General features: G+C 33.8%; 1 protein-coding gene across 1 annotated transcript in view; it reads right to left on the reverse strand.

The window, feature by feature from the left end:
* Positions 1-543: 543 nt before the first annotated feature.
* Positions 544-17,980, reverse strand: part of LOC124595804 (farnesol dehydrogenase-like) — a 101,833-nt gene continuing 84,396 nt past the window's right edge. Inside the window, exon 6 of the mRNA XM_047134695.1 lies at positions 544-808. Within this exon, the coding sequence (XP_046990651.1) occupies positions 749-808 (60 nt within the window). The 3' untranslated portion in view covers positions 544-748. The remainder of the gene's footprint in view (positions 809-17,980) is intronic.

The following is a 17,980-nucleotide window of genomic DNA, read 5'->3' on the forward strand; positions in this document are numbered from 1 at the left end:
AAAGATCGTTACAAAATAATTTAGTTTTGGGACCAAGACACAATCGAAACCTTATGCTTTTAACCCTCAGAAAATTTCGTTTTCTCCTCATAGGGTATTTACCAGATTGGAAATCACTGAACTAAAAACATAGAGATCAGTCATGATCACACTTTAGTACTACATAGTCTGTCATACTCTTGACACATTGCTTAAGTTACAACTTTTGGTCATAATTATTGGAAGGAATGGTTGATAATAATGTCTTAACTAGTAATAATTATTATCTATGGTTTGAAATATAAATAGACGAAAATCATAATACCGACACAGTCCTTTAGCTCTTGACCATGCATATGTAATCTTTGAACCTGTGCAGACCTATAGTCACAAGAAACTCGCAATTTTCCAAAGCTGCTTCCACAATATTCTATTTCGGGTTTGGTATTTGCTTTTTAAATTGTTCTTAATGCAAAAATAAGCAGAAGGAAACCATGTACTGATTAGACAGATTTTGTTAAAAAAAGTATTTCTCCTTAGGATCAAATAAATGATACACCAAAATCGTTCACACCTGTGGTTTACAAAGCTCCAGAGATGGAGATAATCTTTATTCTCACAGACAATCTATTTCTATTTGAGCTTTTTTGTAACCAGTAAAAGCAAATGAAGGACTTTGTATCCCTCTTAGCAAAGAACTGTCGACAAGAAAATAAGAATATGGTCAAGATGATGAGCCACTTCTCGTTCACCTGTCCACAAGAAACTGCTACAGTTGTGTTTGGGGCTGGGACCCTTGTGCAACTGCCTCCACCACCAATTCGTTGACCTGTAAAAACAATTACATACATCAGCTGATAGAAAAAATCTTTTCACAGACTGTTGATGAAAGTAATTGTTTACATGACTAGTTTCGTACCATTTTCAAATGTGACATGGAAAGAAGTGTGTTGTAAGTCTCATGAATATGTTGTTAGACAACATAATCATTAAAATAATTAAGAGCCACATAGAATAATGTTATTGAATTTTAATCAAGCAATGGAACTAGCTGGCTCTAGATGTCAATATAGTGCAATGAATAATTTACAAATAGTGAAGGAGCTTTAGAATAGAATATAGCTTTCATGAACAAGTGGGGTGAATGGAATGGAGAGGAAGTGGGGTGGGAAATAGATAGGAAGGAAATAAATCTTCAAGCTACACAGGCCATTGTGTCTATACAATGGCGAGAGTTGAAACAGCCAATGAAGAAATACAAACATTTTAGGTTAGGTTTTACTGTGACTGTTATTGACATTAAATGGAACAACAAGTTTACTGTTACCAGTCACTGTTTATTTACATCCATGATGCGTTTCAAAGGTTTAAACTTGCATCATTAAGTGGATTTACATTTGTTGGTATGACAGTGTGAGTGTGTTGTGTTACAATTTTTTGGAGGAACTTGTAGCACAGTCTAGTGGGAGAAACAAAACACTATTTCAGAACACGATTTTAGGTTTCTTTTGACAAAAAACTAGGTGTGCATCTAACAGTAAAAATAAAATAAGTAAAATAGAGTACCTCCAGTGGTCACAGGAAAACTATCTCGTGCAAGGATCATATAGCAGAGGAGAAACATTATCACAAAGCACAAAGAATATACATCATAAGAACATTATTACAGAATAAATTTTAAAGGATTTTGGAGATCCTAGTTTTCAGGTGTTGAATAAATATGTTGGAATAAATATTTGATGTGGTATATAAATCAGATTTTGTCAGGTTAACATAGCTTGACCTTCATATCCATTTATATAACCAGGTGACATGTTACAACCTTTAAGTACAACAATTATGTTGGCTACAATGGTAAATTATACACAAATAACAATTCTGATCAGGAATCACAGATAGAAATTAAAGGCTGGATGTAGAGCAAGAGGAAGACAAAGAGAAAGTGTGTGTGTGTGTGTGTGTGTGTGTGTGTGTGTGTGTGTGTGTGTGAGAGAGAGAGAGAGAGAGAGAGAGAGAGAGAGAGAGAGAGGATGGAGGGAGTGATTGGACGAGAGCAAACTTTCCAAAGCAGAGGTTCTTAGGATTATGTCTGTTACATGTAATAACTACCTAAAGGTTGGGGTACTACATTGGTTAATGCTTTAAAATATGCATATGGATGTACAGTTTGTGCCATTAGTTGATGTGCATATAGTTTCAAGCTGTCAGGGGGTACAAGCTGTTGGTGTGATGATGTATTTGTAAATGAGATGAGTCCCTTGGTCATTTGGGGGATGTCATTGTAACATAACTAAGTATTTATGGTAAATATTAAGGTGTGTGTGTGTGTGTGTGTGTGTGTGTGTGTGTGTGTGTTTGTGTGCATGTGTTTGTTTGTGTGTATGTGCATTGCAAATTTAATTATATAGGCAGTTGCTGAAAACAGAGATGGTACTAATGTAAATATTGTCATTTTTGTCATTTAAGATGAATTCAGGTTCTTTTCTTTGGTATATGCATATTTGGAGTGTTTCAAGGACATCCAGTTTCTGTCTTTAGGTTGGATGTGTAGGATGCTGACACTTGTGTTGTTGACATGGAGTTTTGTTTCAGCATCCTACACATCCAACCTAAAGTTCATCCAGTAGTTCATTTTCAATTATATAAACACTGTTTCTCATAGATATTTGACTGGCTATACTAGCACTGTCAGTTGCACAACAGAGATTATTACATTTATATACCTTATGTACTGTACAATTGTACCCTTCTGTACATTAAGGGTTATCTGTCAGTTTTGTGCAATGCTGCTAAATTTTCATGATCGAGCTACACTACCTGGCAAATAATGTGAAGCACCCAAAGGTATGGTTGGATGTCAGTGGAACATCATACAGGTACACACATTTGATGGCTATGTAAATGATTGGGGTTGCATATCTCTGTGGCTGACGGAAAGGCCGCCACGGAGCTTTAGTGTCCTCTGTTACCAGATCTATAGAATATATAAGGGGAGTGAACAGTGTCAGATATTGAATGTTGTTCACTGTGGAGGACATGGAAATGACGTGTACACCTGTGAGATAGCATTATCGGCACCTGACAGAGTTTGAAAGAGGCCTCGCTGTGGGTCTCTGTTTGGACCGCTGTTTAAATAGTGCAATATAGAGATTTGTACGTCATTCAGATGAGACAGTGACCTGATGTAGGACCGTATGAGAATGTGAGGACATGCATGCTCGTTGTCAAGCTTCCAGTCAACCACTTCTGACCACCACAAGAGGGCACAACCATATAGTGCACCAAGCACATCGATGCCACTTCATGTCTGCTCCTGCCATCCATACAACTTTCTGTGTATACATGCACCACTGGCCGATGAATAGCAAAAGCCAGACTAGGGAACCAGCATTCCATGCATAGGCTGCTGTTATCATCACATCACAAATGGCTGCATCTCGAGCGGTGTACAGTGATAAATCATAGGTGCTACCCAGGATGACTATCATTGGTGAGTACGGTGGCGACCTAGGGAGAGTTCCCATGCTTCCAATGTTTTCGAGACAGTGGTGTTATTCCTGGCACCATGTTGTAGGGTGACAACTGGTAGTGAATGGGGGAACTGGCTGGCACAATGGTATGCCACATACATCCTCCATCCTCACATGTTGTCCCTCGTGGGACAGTACCATGGTACCATTTTTAAAAAAACAGTACTCGTCCCCACATGCCACATGACTCTATGACTGTGTGTTTGCTGTTGAGCTACTCCCATCGCTAGCAGGATGCCCAGATCTGTCCCCAATAGAAGATGTGCAGGAACTGCTCAGACAATCACTCCATCCCAGGGCGAGTATCCAGGGTATCAAGGACCAGCTACAGCAGCTGCGGGCCAGCTTGCCTCAAGAGAGGACACAATGGCTGTATGACGCCCTTCCCAACTGAATCAGTGTGTCCATCCATGTCAGAGGGTATGCAGTATCATACTGATAAGTAGGCTCATGCTGCTAAGTTCTTTGTAAGTCTGACTCGGTTTTATAACCACTGAAACAGCATTACATATGCTCTCAGTCTTGTGAAATTTCTTTTCATTTCCTGCTCCCCTTCTGAGTGCTTCGGCGTTTTTGTGAGGGGGTGTATATATTACTACAGTTTCTGTTGTAAACCTTTACGACAGATGAACAGGCCACCTTAGATGCAAATGAAAGTATCTATTAAGTCATTCATATCATCATCAACACTGTAATTATAGTCGGCGGTTTGACTTACATGGCTCAGTATGAGCCTCCTCTACAATCTTCTGTACATTTCAAGCACCAACTGTATGTATCTGTGCAGCTCCTGTTTAATTCCTAACGCCCTTGCCCACCTTTTTTTAAGCAATCATCTCAGTCTTTACTTCTTTCCTGGAATCCAGCAGATCTACCACACGTTCACCTGGCTACATCTTCCGTTCGTTTCTATTTAATTTTCATTACAGTCATAATTTCTCTTCTCTGGGCAATTTTTTTGTTTTGCTGTCTCTGGCAGTAACTCACTGAGAAATTGACACTTCTTTGAAAGGTTTTCTTATTAAACATCCATGTTTCACCACATATCTCAGATATATAGAAAACTTTGCTTTGAAAACCATATTTAGTTTTCAAAATGTACTCCAGACAATTTTTTCAATCTATTCATTTATTTCAATTCCATACAGTGGTTGTCTTCAAATCACTTAAATATTAAAACTGAATAGCAGACTATATGTTTTCATTGCCAATTTGCGCTACTTTTGTTTTGCCTGTACATTACTTTAATTGAATTGTAGTTTCAGAAGAGATCTGACCACACTGGAAAATTTTATATTCATTCCATAATAGTAGGGCATAGATGTTGAAATCGTATTTTAAACTATAAGACGTTTCTAGGGGCAGATGTGGCATCTACCCATAATTAATTGGTTATGAACTCCAGATTAAAACTTAGGAAATTACCAAAAAGTAGGAAGTCAAGGACATGAGAGCTGAATAAACAGAACGAGCCAGAGGTTGCTGAGGCTTTCAAAGGAAGCATTAGATAACAAGTGATTGAAACAAAAGAAAGAAATACAGTAGATGACGAAATATTGGCATTGAGAGCCGAAATAGTGAAGCAGCATAGGATAAAATAGGTAGGAAAAAAGCAATTCCTAGAAGAACACACTGGAATCACAAGAGGTGCTGAATTTAATTTATGAAAGGAGAAAACATAAAAATACAATAAATGAAGCAAGCAGAAAGGAACATAGTCACCTAAGAAATCAAATTAACCGAAAATGCAAACTGGGTAAGCAGTAATGGCTAGACAATAAATGCAAGGCTGTAGAAGCGTACAGGATTGGGCAATACACATATATTCTACCTACAGAAAAATTTGAGGGACTTCTGTAGGAAAGACAAGAACTTGTATGAGTATCAGGAGCTTGAAATGCAAGGAAGTGCTAAGCAAAGGAGGGATAGCTGAAAGATAAGAGGAGTGTATAGAGGGGACTACACAAGGGAAATGAACTTAAAGGCAAAGGGAAGAGCAAATTGATGAAGACAACACACTGAGATATGATGCTGCAAAAAGAATTTAACAGTACTCCGAAAGGTCCCTGAAATAGACCACATTTCATCAGAAATATTGACATTTTAAGAATAACAAGCCATTACAGAAATATTCCACATGATGTGCAAGATGTATGATCCAGGTGATATGCCCACAGTCTCAAGAAGAATGTAATAATTTAAATCCCAAAGAAAATCAATTGCTGATAGTTCTGAATAATACAGAACGATCAGCTTAATCACTCATGATTGCAAAATATTAAGATGAGCTGTTTATAGAGGAACAGAAAAACACGTAAAAGCTGACCTCCGTGATCAGTTTGTGTTCTGGAGAAATGCAGAAACATGTATGGCAATACAGACCCTACGACTTACCTTAGAAGATGAGTTGAGGAAAGGGAAATCCACGATTTTAGCACTTACAGACTTACAGAAAGCTTTTGACAATGTTGACTGTAAAATACGAAAAAGCGAAAATACGAGTTTTCCTTTTATTTAACAGTTGGTACAAAATTACTTCACAGAGAGCATTCACCCCATCATCATGGTCCCTAGGAGTTGGGCTGCAACGCCACCAGAGCCGATTTATCGAGGGATGTAGAGAGGTTTTGGGCTTATCAACACTTTGCTATTTGCGAGGGACAATTGTGTGCCACCAATGACTGATTCTACAGCCACTTCAGCCTCCATCTAAAAATTTACGACAGTGAGATTGAGCTGCGACCTCAACTTGATATGAGGGATAATACTGCCACTATATGGAAATTCTTAAGTAGATTTATATTCGGGTATCTAGTGCACTTTGCACAAATTTTGAAATTATTAAAAACAGTAAAATTGCACTAGAAACATGATTTTATTAAAAGATCAGTAAACAATAACAAAAAATAGCCATCTCATGTACATGTATAAAAATTACCAGTTTTATTGATAATTATCATACTTCATAATTTTGGCCTATGTTTTCATGCATTTTTTGAATATTTTCTTATTTTAAAATTTTTTCACTACTTCCTTCGAAAATGTCGTCAAATGGCCAATTGTCCCCTATAACTTTTCAAAAATTTCAAGGAATAGTCATGAAAATTCAAGCAAAAACATAAAAAATACATTTCAAGAAAATAACTTCCAAACTGAAAATTCTATATCAAGAAATTCATTGTAATTACCTTGTTTCTCTCTTCCTTTGTATCTCAAATTAATATTTTTATTTTCAAAAACTAAAAACCTCATTAACTTTTAGTTTCAAAATTTCTTTGACAAAATAATTTAAAATTCATTGTTGAGATCCATACAAATTTTTCCTCCATATTTTGTATTTAGGTAATCTCATCCATTAATGTTACATAAAACATAATAGAGTTTCTTAAACAGTTTCATAATACTGGAACATATTAGTTCAACAAATTTTCTATCTCACTTTTCAGCTGAAATGGACATTAATGTTTTTAGCACACTTTTTAACTCAAATGGACAGTGAAATTAAACGAACTAAATTAACCCTTTTTAAAACATTTTTCAAAATATTCGCTCTTTTTACAAACTTTTTCACCACTTTATCAAGCATTGTCGTATTTTTCTCGAACATTTAACATCTGATTAACCAACTGCTGGACAACACAAATGGACAGGAGTGATAAAAAATGTGGCATCAGGTGTAAATGAGGGTAAATGAAGTAAATAACTGTAAATGAATTAAAAGGAAGTTAAATGAATGAAAAATGAAGGCAAATGATTAAAAACTGTGGGTAAATGAACATAAATGGCTCCTCCACTAAGATAATAAAAATTGACAACAAAATGAGCTACTACACACAATACAAAAAATGAACAACAACATATGGAAAACAAAAAATTGACAACAAAAAAATCATATGACATCAAATGCACATCAAAACGTCATGTACCATCAATAGGACAGCAAAAGTGGACAATAAAGGATTAACAAATGGAGATCAAAACGTTATGCACCATAAAACAAACAGAAAAACAGGGTAACAAAAATAATAACCATCAAAAGGACAACAAAAATTAACACCAAAAATTCATGTGCAATCAAATGGACAATTATTTAAATACAAAGATAAATAAAGGTAAAAGAATAAAAACTGATGTAAATGAAGGAAAATAAATACAAAATTGAAGTAAATGAATAGAAACCTGAAGTAAGTGAGAAAGAATTTTGGTAACTGAACGAAAAATTAAGCAAATGAAACAAAACAGAAGGGGAAAAATGAAAGTTGAGGTAAATAAACGAAATATTGAAGCAAGGAAGATAAATGAACACAATTAAATACAAGATTCATGTATAAGAACAGAAAATTTAGCATTAGAACGTAAGGTAAATGACATAACTAAATGAAAGCTTAAGAAAATCATTGGTAAATGAAGGGAAATTAATGAAAATGAAGGTAAATGACGATAATTTAATAACATGCATATACAAGAAAGGTAAATTATGGTAAAGAAACGTAAATAAATGCAAAATAGGGATAAATAACATAAATGAATGAACATTCAAGTTAAATGTGGTTAAATGAGTGAAAAATTAAGGTAAATGTTGGTAAATCAACCAGAAATTCAAGTAAACTATGCTAAAAAAATGTAAATGAATAAAAAATTAAGCCAAGGAAGGAAGATGTTACAAAACTCAGGGTAATTAATGAAAAATTGTGGTAAATAAGTAAAAAATTGAGGTTAATACATGGGTAATTGAGAATGCAAAGCAGAAGAAAATTATGGTAAAAAAGATAAATTACAGTAAATGATTGTAAATTAATGTAAAATCAATGTAAATGATAGTAAATGAATGTAAATAAATGAAAAATTAAGATAAATGTTGGTAAACCAAAGTAAGTGAACAAAAAAGGAAGGTTAATGAATACAAATTTGATATAAATGACTAAGAAATTGAGATAAATGAGTAATAAGATGACGTAAGTGAATTACAAATTGACATAGAGGAATTAATAACTTAGGCAGATGAATAAAAAAATAAAAACTACATGTATAAAAGGTTAATAAATAAAAATTAAGATAGATGAATGAAAAATGATGCTAAGGTACTGTAAATGAATGTTTCCTTCAGACAACAAAAATTGATACTAATAATAATAGGTTTTTATTTTGTATATATTAAATAGACAACTATTTTGACAACACACAGCAGACCATAAAAATGTACTAAATATAATGTGGTTAATCAAATGAATGAATATAGGAACAAGTTAGACAAAATATGAGTGGTCTGTAATTTATGTGTAAAAAGGGTCAGCTTAACAGATATTATTCAAAGAAAATCTATAATGAAGGTGACATACACAGTTCTTTGGATGGTATTGGACAGGTATAAAAATTGTGCTAAATGAGAGCTAAAAAGCTATAACAGAATATGAGAAAAATTTTGCTAAAATCAGACCAGTTGGTAAGAAATGCTTAAGCTATGATTGTGTTTGTAGATATTATTTTTAAAAATTTGGTAACAAGCAGAATAAATTGAACAACATTGACACTGACAATAATAATGAGAACAGACTTAAAAAGACATACCAAACGTAATTGACAATGAGCTAAACAACAAGAAACTAATAACAACAACAACAATGAAAGTTCGAAAATTTGTTCATTGTGTAAGCATATAAAAAATTTAGAACCTTTTGTAAAAAATCAGGGAATGATACATCAGTTTGTGGATTTTGTAGAAAGTTAAGAAGATCATCAAATATAACTAAATAAAAGTATATTATAAAATTTACACCTCTCCAGATTGGAGAGATTGAAAGGAAACGAAAAATCATCTATATTTACTGATGCAGCAAGTTCACATTCTCATAATTTTATCATCTAAGAAAACTTGGCAATTAATTATGGTAAATGAAGATGAATAATGAAAGAATATAAATTAATGAGAAATTATGTTAAACAAAGGAAACTGAACATAAATTAACTGAAAATAGAAGTAAAACATAGAAAAATAAATACAAATTAATGAAAAATGATGATAAGTGAAGGTAAATGAACATAAATTAATGAGAAATAATGGCAAATGAGGATGAATAAATGTTAATGAAAGAACAAAGAAGGTAAATGAAGGTAAATAAATATATATATATATATATATATATATATATATATATATATATATATATATATATATGTGTGTGTGTGTGTGTGTGTGAGTGTGTGTGTGTGTGTGTGTGTGTGTGTGTGTGTGTGTGAATGAAGTTAAATGGTAGTAAATCAAATAAGTCAATAAAGAATAACCATAAATCAATAAAAAATCAAGGTACAGTGATTGTTGTTGTTGTTGCGGTCTTCAGTCCTGAGACTGGATTGATGCAGCTCTCCATGCTACTCCATCCTGTGCAAGCTTCTTCATCTCCCAGTACTTACGGCAACCTACGTCCTCCTGAATCTGCTTAGTGTATGCATCTCTTGGTCTCCCTCTATGATTTTTACCCTCCACGCTGCCCTCCAATGCTAAATTTGTGATCCCTTGATGCCTCATAACATGTCCTACCAACCGGTCCCTTCTTCTTGTCAAATTGTGCCACAAACTCCTCTTCTCTCCACTTCTATTCAATACCTCCTCATTTGTTATGTGATCTTCCCATCTAATCTTCAGCATTCTTCTGTAACACCACATTTCGAAAGCTTCTATTCTCTTCTTGTCCAAACTATTTATCGCTTTTGTTTCACTTCCGTACATGGCTACACTCCATACAAATACTTTCAGAAACGACTTCCTGACACTTAAATCTATACTCGATGTTAAAAAATTTCTCTTCTTCAGAAACGCTTTTCTTGCCATTGCCAGTCTACATTTTATATCCTCCTGCTTCGACCATCATCAGTTATTTTGCTCCCCAAACAGCAAAACTCATTTGCTACTTTAACCGTCTCATTACATAATCGAATTCCCTCAGCATCACCCGACTTAATTCGACTACATTCCATTATCCTCGTTTTGCTTTTGTTGATGTTCATCTTATATCCTCCTTTCAAGACACTGTCCATTCCATTCAACTGCTCGTCCAAGTCCTTTGACGTCTCTGACAGAATTACAATGTAATCGGCAAACCTCAAAGTTTTTATTTCTTCTCCATGGATTTTAATACCTACTCCGTTTTTTCTTTTTTTTCCTTTACTGATTCCTCAATATACAGATTGAAGAACATCGGGGACAGGCTACAACCCTGTCTCACTCCCTTCCCAACTGCTGCTTCCTTTTCATGTCCCTCGACTTTTATAACTGCCACCTGCTTTCTGTACAAATCGTAAATAGCCTTTCGTTCCCTGTATTTTACCCCTGCCACCTTTAGAATTTGAAAGAGAGTATTCCAGTCAACATTGCCAAAAGCTTTCTCTAAGTCTACAAATGCTAGAAATGTGGGTTTGCCTTTCCTTATTCTTTCTTCTAAGATAAGTCGTAAGGCCAGTATTGCCTCCAATATTTCTACGGAATCCAAACTGATCTTCCTCAAGGTGGGCTTCTACTAGCTTTTCCATTCGTCTGTAACGAATTCGCGTTAGTATTTTGCAGCTGTGGCTTATTATACTGATTGTTCGGTAATTTTCACATATGTCAACACCTGCTTTCTTTGGGATTGGAATTATTATATTCTTCTTGAAGTCTGAGGGTATTTCGCCTGTCTCATACATCTTGCTCAACAGATGGTCGAGTTTTGTCAGGACTGGCTCTCCCAAGGCCGACAGTAGTTCTAATCGAATGTTGTCTACTCTCCGGGGCCTTGTTTCGACTTAGGTCTTTGAGTGCTCTGTCAAACTCAACACGCAGTATTGTATCTCCCGTATCGTCTTCATCTACATTCTCTATCATTTTCAGAATATTGTCCTCAAGTACGTCGCCCTTGTATAGACCCTCTATATCCTCCTTCCACCTTTCTGCTTTCCCTTCTTTGCTTAGAACTGGGTTTCCATCTGAGCTCTTGATATTCATACAAGTGGTTCTCTTTTCTCCAAAGATCTGTTTAATTTTCCTGTAGGCAGTATCCATCTTACCCCTAGTGAGATAAGCCTCTACATCCTTAGATTTGTCCTCTAGCCATCCCTGCTTAGCCATTTTGCACTTCCTGTGGATTTCATTTTAGAGATGTTTGTATTCCTTTTTGCCTGCTTCACTTGCTGCATTTTTGTATTTTCTCCTTTCATCAATTAAATTCAGTATCTCTGGTGTTACCCAAGGATTTCTACTAGCCCTCGTCTTTTTACCTACTTGATCCTCTGCTGCCTTCACTACTTCATCCCTCAAAGCTACCCATTCTTCTTCTACTGTATTTCTTTCCCCCATTCCTGTAACTTATTCCCTTATGCTCTCCCTGAAACTCTCGACAACCTCTGGTTTAATCAGTTTGTCCCGATCCCATCTCCTTAAATTCCCACCTTTTTGCAGTTTCTTCAGTCCACATCTGCCCCTGGAAATGTCTCACAATTTAATACTTGGTTCCTAAATCTCTGTCTTACTATTATATAATCTATTTGATACCTTCTAATGTTTCCAGGATTCTTCCATGTGTACAACCATCTTTTATGATTCTTGAACCAAGTGTTAGCTACGTTTAAGTTATGCTCTGTGCAAAATTCTACCAGAAGGCTTCCTCTTTCATTTTTTTCCCCCAATCCACATTCACCTACTATGTTTCCTTCTCTCCCTTTTCCTACCCTCGAATTCCAGTCACCCATGACTATTTAATTTTCGTCTCCCTTCACTACCTGAATAATTTCTTTTATCTCATCATACATTTCACCAAATTCTTCATCATCTGCAGAGCTAGTTGGCATATAAACTTGAACAATTGTAGTAGGTGTGAGTTTTGTGTCTGTCTTGGCCACAATAATGTGTTCACTATGCTTTTGTAGTAGCTTATCCGTACTCCTATTTTCCTATTTATTATTAAAGCTACTCCTGCATTACCCCTATTTGATTTTGTCTTTATAACGCTGTATTCACCTGACCACAAGTCTTGTTCCTCCTGCCACCGAACTTCACTAATTCCCACTATATCTAACTTTAACCTATCCATTTCCCTTTTTAATTTTTCTAACCTACCTGCCCGATTAAGGGGTCTGACATTCCATGCTCCGATCCGCAGAACGCCAGTTTTCTTTCTCCTGATAAAGATATCCTCTTGAGTAGTCCCCACCCGGAGATCCGAATGGGGGACTATTTTACCTCCGGAATATTTTATCCAAGAGGACGCCATCATCATTTAACCATCCAGTAAAGCTGCATGCCCTCGGGAAAAATTACGGCTTTAGTTTCCCCTTGCTTTCAGTCGTTTGCAGTACTAGCACAGCAAGGCCGTTTTGGTTAAGGTTACAAGGCCAGATCAGTCAATCATCCAGACTGTTGCACCTGCAACTACTGAAAAGGCTGCTGCCCCTCTTCAGGAACAACACGTATGTCTGGCCTCTCAACAGATACTCCTCCGTTGTGGTTGCACCAACGGTACGGCCATCTGTATTGCAGAGGTATGCAAGCCTCCCCACCAATGGCAATGTCCATGGTTCATGGGAGGTAAAGCAATTAAATACAGGAAAATAATGTAAATCTGTAATTTTTAAGGTAAATGAAAGTGAATAATTAAAAAAGCAGTTAAGTAACGATAAGTGAATATAAATGAGTGAAAAATGAATATAAATAAATGAATTCATTTTGTAGTGTAATTTTGCTCTAAAAATGAACCAAAAAACTTCAAACAATGGAAAACAAATATTCACCAAATATGTGGTACAATTTAGTTGATAATTATTATTCTTAATGAATTCAGATACATTTACCATATTTGTTAGTTCAGCTTTGACACAGTAAATTTAATCGAAAAACTCTTATTGTTAATACTTTTTGTTCAACATTATAATTTTTTTATATTTTATCTAATTTTCGTTTGTTTTCATACCCTATGGCCATTTCCATTTTGTAATTTATATTCAAAATATTTTCTATCTGATATTAAACAATACTAGTTAAAAACATTTTAAAATTACACAGCTTCTTCTTTTTTTATCATAAGAGAAAATAAGTATAATTCAATAACAAATGTAGATGAGTTTTCATTTCCTTCCAATGGCTCCAAAGTGAATGAGTTTTAATTTTTCTGGTTTTTGATGAAAAAATTGAACTATACAAAACGTCTTACACTCACTGTCATTGATTTATATTCATTTATCTTCAGTTTTCATTCTTTTACATACATTTTTCATTGATTTATGTTCATTACGATGACTTACCTACATTCTTTACTTATTTGTTTTTGGAATGTATTTTGGTAATTGTAATATAAACTCTTTTATTTCTTGATACAATTTCAGGGGGTAAATATTTAGGGACTTCAATAAGATACACAGAAGCCAAAATATGAACTATTTAGGACATTTTTCTGTTCAAAAAGGGAGCCAAATATCTTTGAGCCATGTAACTAAATGTTTTTGATAATCATTTATATTCATAAATTCAAGTATGTCTTTGGTTTTCCATTAATTTATATTCAGTTTCCTTCATTTATATCATTACTCATTATTTTATATTTAATTTTCTTTAATTTACATTTATTAATCTTCATTTACCATCATTAATTTACAAACTTTCTTAGATGATAAAAATAGCGAACATAATCCTGATACACTAAAAATATAGATCAGTTTTCATTACCTTTTAATCTCTCCAGTCTAAAGACATATAAATTTCATAAAATATTTATATTTATTTATATTTGATGATCTTCTTAACTTTCTACATGCTCCACAAATTGATATAGCTTTCCATGATTTTTCCAAAAGGTTCTTAATTCTTTTAAAATTACACACTGAATATATTTTATAACTTTCATTAGTGTTGTTAATTTCTTATCATTTAGTTCATTGTATATAACATTTAGTATGTCTTTTTCAGTTTATTTTTACTATTTTATAAGTGTCATTGTTGTTCAAATTATTCTGTGAGTTACTAAAACTTTAAAAATAATATCTACAAAAAAACCATTGTTTAAAAAATGTCATACAAACTGACTCCAGTTTTCCAAACTTTTTCACATGTTCTGTTATATTTTTTTCATCTCATATTTAGTACAATTTTTAATACCTGTCCAATGTCATCCAAAGAACTCTGTATGTCATCTTTCATTAGTGCTTTTGTTCGAATAATGTCTATTAAGGTGACCCTTAGTTATATATATTTCACAGGATGATCTTATTTTGTCTAACTTTCTCTCAAATTCATTCATTTGGTTCAACGAATTGCATTTAGTACATTTTTTTGTCTACTGTGTGTTTTCCCAATATTTGTCGATTTAATATACAGGGCTATTACAAATGATTGAAGCGATTTCATAAATTCACTGTAGCTCCATTCATTGACATATGGTCACGACACACTACAGATACGTAGAAAAACTCATAAAGTTTTGTTCGGCTGAAGCTGCACTTCAGGTTTCTGCCTCCAGAGCGCTTGAGAGCTTATTTATCATCATTTATCTCGATTTTTCGTTTATTTACTACCATTTACCCCAATCTTTCATTTATTGACCATCATTTACCTCAATATTTCATTCTCAATTTTTCATTTATTTACAACAATTTTTTATTTATTTACCTCAATGACTAATTACTTTACCTCAATTTTATAAATATGAGTTACCTTTATTTTTCATTCATTTACATTTATTAACCATCATTCACCTTTTTTGTTCCTTTTCATTAATTCACCTTCAATTACCTTAATTTTTCAATAATTTACATTCATTTACCATCATTTACCTTAACATTTCATTCATTTGCTATCATTTTACTTAATATCCCATTCTCCATTTTCTATTCTGATACACAAATTCTTTCTTCATTTATGTTCATGTACTTCTATTATTCGTTTATTTACTACAATTTTTCATTTGTCCCCCTTCTTTTTCTTTCATTTACGTCATTTTTCAACTATTTACCACAATTCTTTATTGTTATTTTATTTTCCTTCATTCACATCAACTTTTATCATGGAAGTATAAACTTACAAACGCCTTCAGTCACAACTTTTAGTGTTGTATTAAGTACACAATGCGTTTAGGACCCTGTGTGTCTGTCATCAGGTGTAATTTGTTTTAAAACATACTTTATTTTTTTCTCTTGAATGAAGTGATATGCATATTCCTGTAATTAAAAGGTTTGGTGTTAGGCTATGAATATTGTAAGTCAAACAGGGAAAATATGTATGAAATAGTGGAAAAGATGAACAGTATAAACTTACTACATAATCTAATAAAAGCGTTTTTAACGTTTTAGCACCAGCATAGATTCTTTTCTCCATCGTTTTCGTACACATCACTTTATTTAAGAAGCAGATTTGCAGACACATGTTTGTAAACACTTCACAGATGTTTTTCTACATGGTTTAATCAAAGATCAGTTTATTTGTTGTGCTAAAGTTATGATTATTAAACAATTGACATATTCAGGAAACAAATTTAGAATAGGTCTTTAAAATTAGTTAAATAACTGTGGTTTGCGTGATCTGTTTGTTCATTTAACAAAGATTCTGTATTTTTTATTTTGTGGAGGTATATCTCCAGTTGTTCTAAAAATTTTAGTGTCTTACCACTGGCTTAAATAGGTAGTACTATCAAATGGTTTTCTAGAATTTTGATGAAATGTTTCGTTTTCGACTCATATTGTGCAAAGACTGATTTTTCTAAGTGGTTGAGCCTGAAAGCATTAACGTGTTCTTGAAAATGGGTTTTGAAGTTTCTGCCTCTTTTCCCTACATAGTAAGCAGATCGACTGGGGCACAATACTTTGTACACTCCACTGTTGGTGTATGTTTGCATATTTGATTTTATGTTATGGGCGAGTAAGTTTCCTAACTTATTATTAGTTGAGAATGCGACTGTTACATTTGTTTATTTGAAGAGGTTAGCGATATTTGTAATGTGGGACCCACTTATGGTTTCTGGCAAATATTTTCACTTCTTTCACAGTGTTGGCAGTCGTTGTCTTACTTTTGTGTATTTGTCTGACTGAAGTGTCAATTGTTTTGGCTGTATAGCCACTGTGTATGACAATCCTCTTTCTTGTATCTATTTCATTCTTCAGTGTGTTTTCTTCCAAATCAGGAGAGTGTACTCTGCATAGCATGAACCTAAATGCAGCATGTTTCTGTGTGGTCGGATGGCATGACGAGTTGTCCAGTGTTATGTCTGCATATGTGCATTTTCAGTGTAAACTGGACTTACGTTTTGTTGGTGGTTGGTAATTTCAAGATCCAGGAAATTTATGCTTTTGTTGTCCTCATGATCTATTGTGAATTTTATGTTTTTATGGAAAGAACTGAATGCTGCTAGTAGTTCTTCAATCTCATCTTTTGTTCCATAAAAGAACTTACTTGCCAGATGATTGAGAAATATGTCTGCCAGAAAACTTGATATGCTACTGCCCATGGCAGGACCCTCTTTCCATTGGTTCTTTAATGAAAACGATATATTCAAAAGGAAAATAATATATTACTGCAGAAATGTTCACAATACCAGACTGTGTATGATGACTGTAGGTGTTTGTTAATCCATACTTCCAGTGTGTTGAGTACAGTCACATTTCAAGTTGCAAAACATGGATAAAATTAATTTTTTATCATTTAACTTTGTTAACATTTGCTCACATTTGTTATCCATTTTTTGCTATGCTTTTGATGATACATGGTATTTGTTGCCCATTTTTTATTGTTTGTTTCAGTGTCATTATTTATGGTTGTCCAGAATTTATTGTCTATTTGATGATCCATGATATTTTGTTTTTCATTTATTGTTGTTTACTTGATAGTGAATGATTTTTGGTGTTCATTTTTTGTTTGTTTACTAACTCACTTTGCTGTACATTTTTTGTTATTGAGAGAAAAAGCCATTTACATTCAGACACCTTCATTTTTTATTCATAGTCCTTCATTTTTCTTTCATATACCTTCATTTTTAATCCATTTACTGTCGTTTACTTCATTTACCTTCATTTACATCTGTTGACATTTTTTTTTTATTATTCACCTTCGATTTTGTTGTTCAGCACTTGGTAAATGTTTGAAAAAATATGACAATGCTTGAAAAAGTTTGGAAAAAATCGTGAATATTCTTAAAAAATGCATGGATAACGTGTAATTTGGTTCGTTTACCCATTATACTAGAAATAGTAATGTAACATCCAGAAAGCCATCTGAAGATGTACCTGAAAAGGTTCGAAAAAACCGGTTCATGGAATAGTAAATAACTATTACAAAAGTGACTGGTTGTAGGTTTATGTATTTACATTCATTTACTTTTGTTGTCCATTTGAGTTCAAAAGTCAGGTATAAACTTTAATGTCCATTTCAGCTGGAAAGTGAACTAATAAATTTGTCATCCATTTGCTTTACATACTATTACTGAATGTGAATACCTAAATACGTTTTGTTTTTACCATGT

The sequence above is a fragment of the Schistocerca americana genome, chromosome 2 (assembly GCF_021461395.2).
Source record: "Schistocerca americana isolate TAMUIC-IGC-003095 chromosome 2, iqSchAmer2.1, whole genome shotgun sequence".
Classification (NCBI taxonomy): Eukaryota; Metazoa; Arthropoda; class Insecta; order Orthoptera; family Acrididae; genus Schistocerca; species Schistocerca americana.